Genomic DNA, 2,397 nt, shown 5'->3' with positions numbered 1-2,397 from the left:
AAGGCGGCAGGCAGGAAGTCGATGATGAAGATAGCCTCGGGCTGTAAACACCACCTGCTAGCTTTATGGCTCTTTTTTCCCCCCCAGCAGTGGCGTTTGGTCCACAAGCTGTTCTGACTGTACGTTGCATAACTTTAATACCCCCCTCTCTCTCTCTTACCCCCGTAATAAATCAGGGTGAGATCATATTGGGAAGGAAGGATGTGATTCCGAATTCCTTCCTAATCCACAGGAAACGACACACCGAGGCAGGCTGTTTGCGAGGGGAAGTCTTTTTGCAAGCAGGAGATTAACAGTACCGAGTCATTCCTGGTGCCGAGTCGTGCCAGCCTCCAGCCTCCATCCTAATAAAGGATTAACCCTGTGAGCTGTGCGGGCCTCTCAAAATGTGGAACACCGGRAAATCTCGCCGCTCCTCCATCTAATCGTTTTGAGATTAAATGAAGACATCGAGACGACCGACGATTAGTCTTTCGACAAGTTTATTACAAAACATAAACATTGATTTCATCACATAATTATGAAGCAGCTTGACATGTGAGGTCATGACATTTCACGGGTCAGACATGAACAAGATGAATCACAGTAAAATAAAAAAAATTAAAAAACGATGTCCAAACGGGGTCATGTTTTTAAAGTCCGACGTACACGAGCCCGTTTGTTAAAGCACCATATGAATGCAGGATGTAGGACAGTCCAGCAGCAGTAGTATTGATTTCACAAAGTCCACAAGAGCAGCTGAATGTGCCTCGGCTGTCCTTCTTCCTCTTTCAGTGTTCGTGTTGGGTTTCCCGTCATGAAGGCAGGGAAAAAAAAAATTCCCTGACATTCAGGTCTGGTCTCTGAGTTTCTGCACGGGTCGACCTGTGGTCAAAGTCACCACTTCTGCTTCTGATGAGCACCCTGCTGCTGCTGCTGCTGCTGATTCACAAACACACGGTCTGACTCAGCAGCTGCCACTTGTTTTGGAGTCATTAAACTGAAGATGAGTAATAAGGAAACAGGAGGCATCGCAAACCACCACAACTTCCCCCCTTCAGTTTCTTCCTCAAACTTTCCAGCCCTCTGGCCTCCTTCCTCGTTCTCTTTCTCCGTCTTTCTTCGGGGCTTTTACCTGCCCCGGCAGGCACACCGAGTTTGGCCGACAACTCCTTCCGTGGCACCTGTAATCCCTTTGTCCCGGGACTGCTGATGTAGGTCAGCTCGGAGTTGACAATCACTCCATTTCAAACAGTCCRACAAGAGGCTATTTTGTCTCTTTCTTTCAGAAAGCAGTATGTTCAGAAGGCAGGTATGACTTGATTCAGAGACAAAGTGGCCAGGGACTCTCCAGCCCCGACGCGACAGCTGGCCAACTGAGCCGCATACCTTTCCTCCCCGGGCTCCAGCCTCGCCCTCTTGCTGGGAAGGAAGTCGGGCGCCGCCGACGCTTTGCCCCGGCGTTTCCTGGACTGCTTCGCCGGGCTCAGGTTCTCTTTTTCTTCGGTAGTGTCAAAATCATAGTCTTCCACCTGACTGTCCGACTCCTCTGTGGCAGTSTCCGAGGAGKTTCTGTCCGACAGGGGCTCCGGCTGAGGCTCCGGCAGCACCGGGCTGGAGCTGGTGTCCATTGGCTCCTCCGGAGCCGACAGCCCTCCGCTCGGCGCCTCGCTCTCCCGGGAGGAGTGGTAGATGTCCCGGGCAGACTTCATGACCAAGGACAGCAGGAGGCTCCGGTGAAGTCTCAGTCCCCCTCTCTGAGTCCGAGAGGCGTACAGCTTACTTATCGACACGGCCAGTATCCGCCTGGCTTCGATGTTGACTTCCATTGCTGTTGTGGCACTCATTGTTTGATTTTTTTTTTTTTTTAAACACGCGTAATTACGCACGGTTTGACACTTGTATCAAAGGCGGTGAGGATTGTTTTGCCTCTAAATATCACTTCAATTCTCAGTTTCTAATCTATATCAGAGTTCGATCTTCAGTTGTTCACCAATCGGTCTTCTGTTGTGCTCGGAGAAATGAGAGTACGCGAGTAGTAGGGCGGCGTTTTATTAAGTCTATGACGTAAAGTGGACTTCATTCCTCAGTTAGTGACAAGCAGGCGCCTCCCACACCTCCTGTGGCTACACCCCCCCAAGCGCACACAAACACACACACACACACACACACACACACTCAGACACACCATCTGTTCCGTCTGACGATTTTCTCTCACACTTATTCTGTCATTATTTAGATTTTTTTTCTTTTGCTAGAGGTGACTAATTTAATTAAATTCAGTGAGGTTGCATTATCAGCCATCTTTCTCTTCCTTCTTCATTTCCTCCCTTCGCGATTTTATTTAAGAAATGATTCAGATACAGCTTTTGAGACCTATGAATTGAGAAGACATAATATAATATAATATAATATAAT

The 2,397-nt window shown here is 48.6% G+C and overlaps 1 protein-coding gene across 1 annotated transcript; it reads right to left on the bottom strand.

Moving 5' to 3' along the window:
- Positions 1–460: 460 nt before the first annotated feature.
- ier2b (immediate early response 2b) lies at positions 461–2,028 on the bottom strand. The gene has a single exon (XM_008424177.2). The coding sequence runs from the start codon at positions 1,824–1,826 to the stop codon at positions 1,281–1,283; it is 546 nt and encodes a 181-aa protein (XP_008422399.1). The 5' UTR covers positions 1,827–2,028; the 3' UTR covers positions 461–1,280.
- Between the last annotated feature and the right edge of the window lie 369 nt (positions 2,029–2,397).

Source organism: Poecilia reticulata, linkage group LG1 (genome assembly GCF_000633615.1).
Source record: "Poecilia reticulata strain Guanapo linkage group LG1, Guppy_female_1.0+MT, whole genome shotgun sequence".
Taxonomy (NCBI): domain Eukaryota; kingdom Metazoa; phylum Chordata; class Actinopteri; order Cyprinodontiformes; family Poeciliidae; genus Poecilia; species Poecilia reticulata.
Note: the sequence above shows the minus strand (reverse complement) of the source record. Positions and strands in the feature narration are given on the sequence as shown.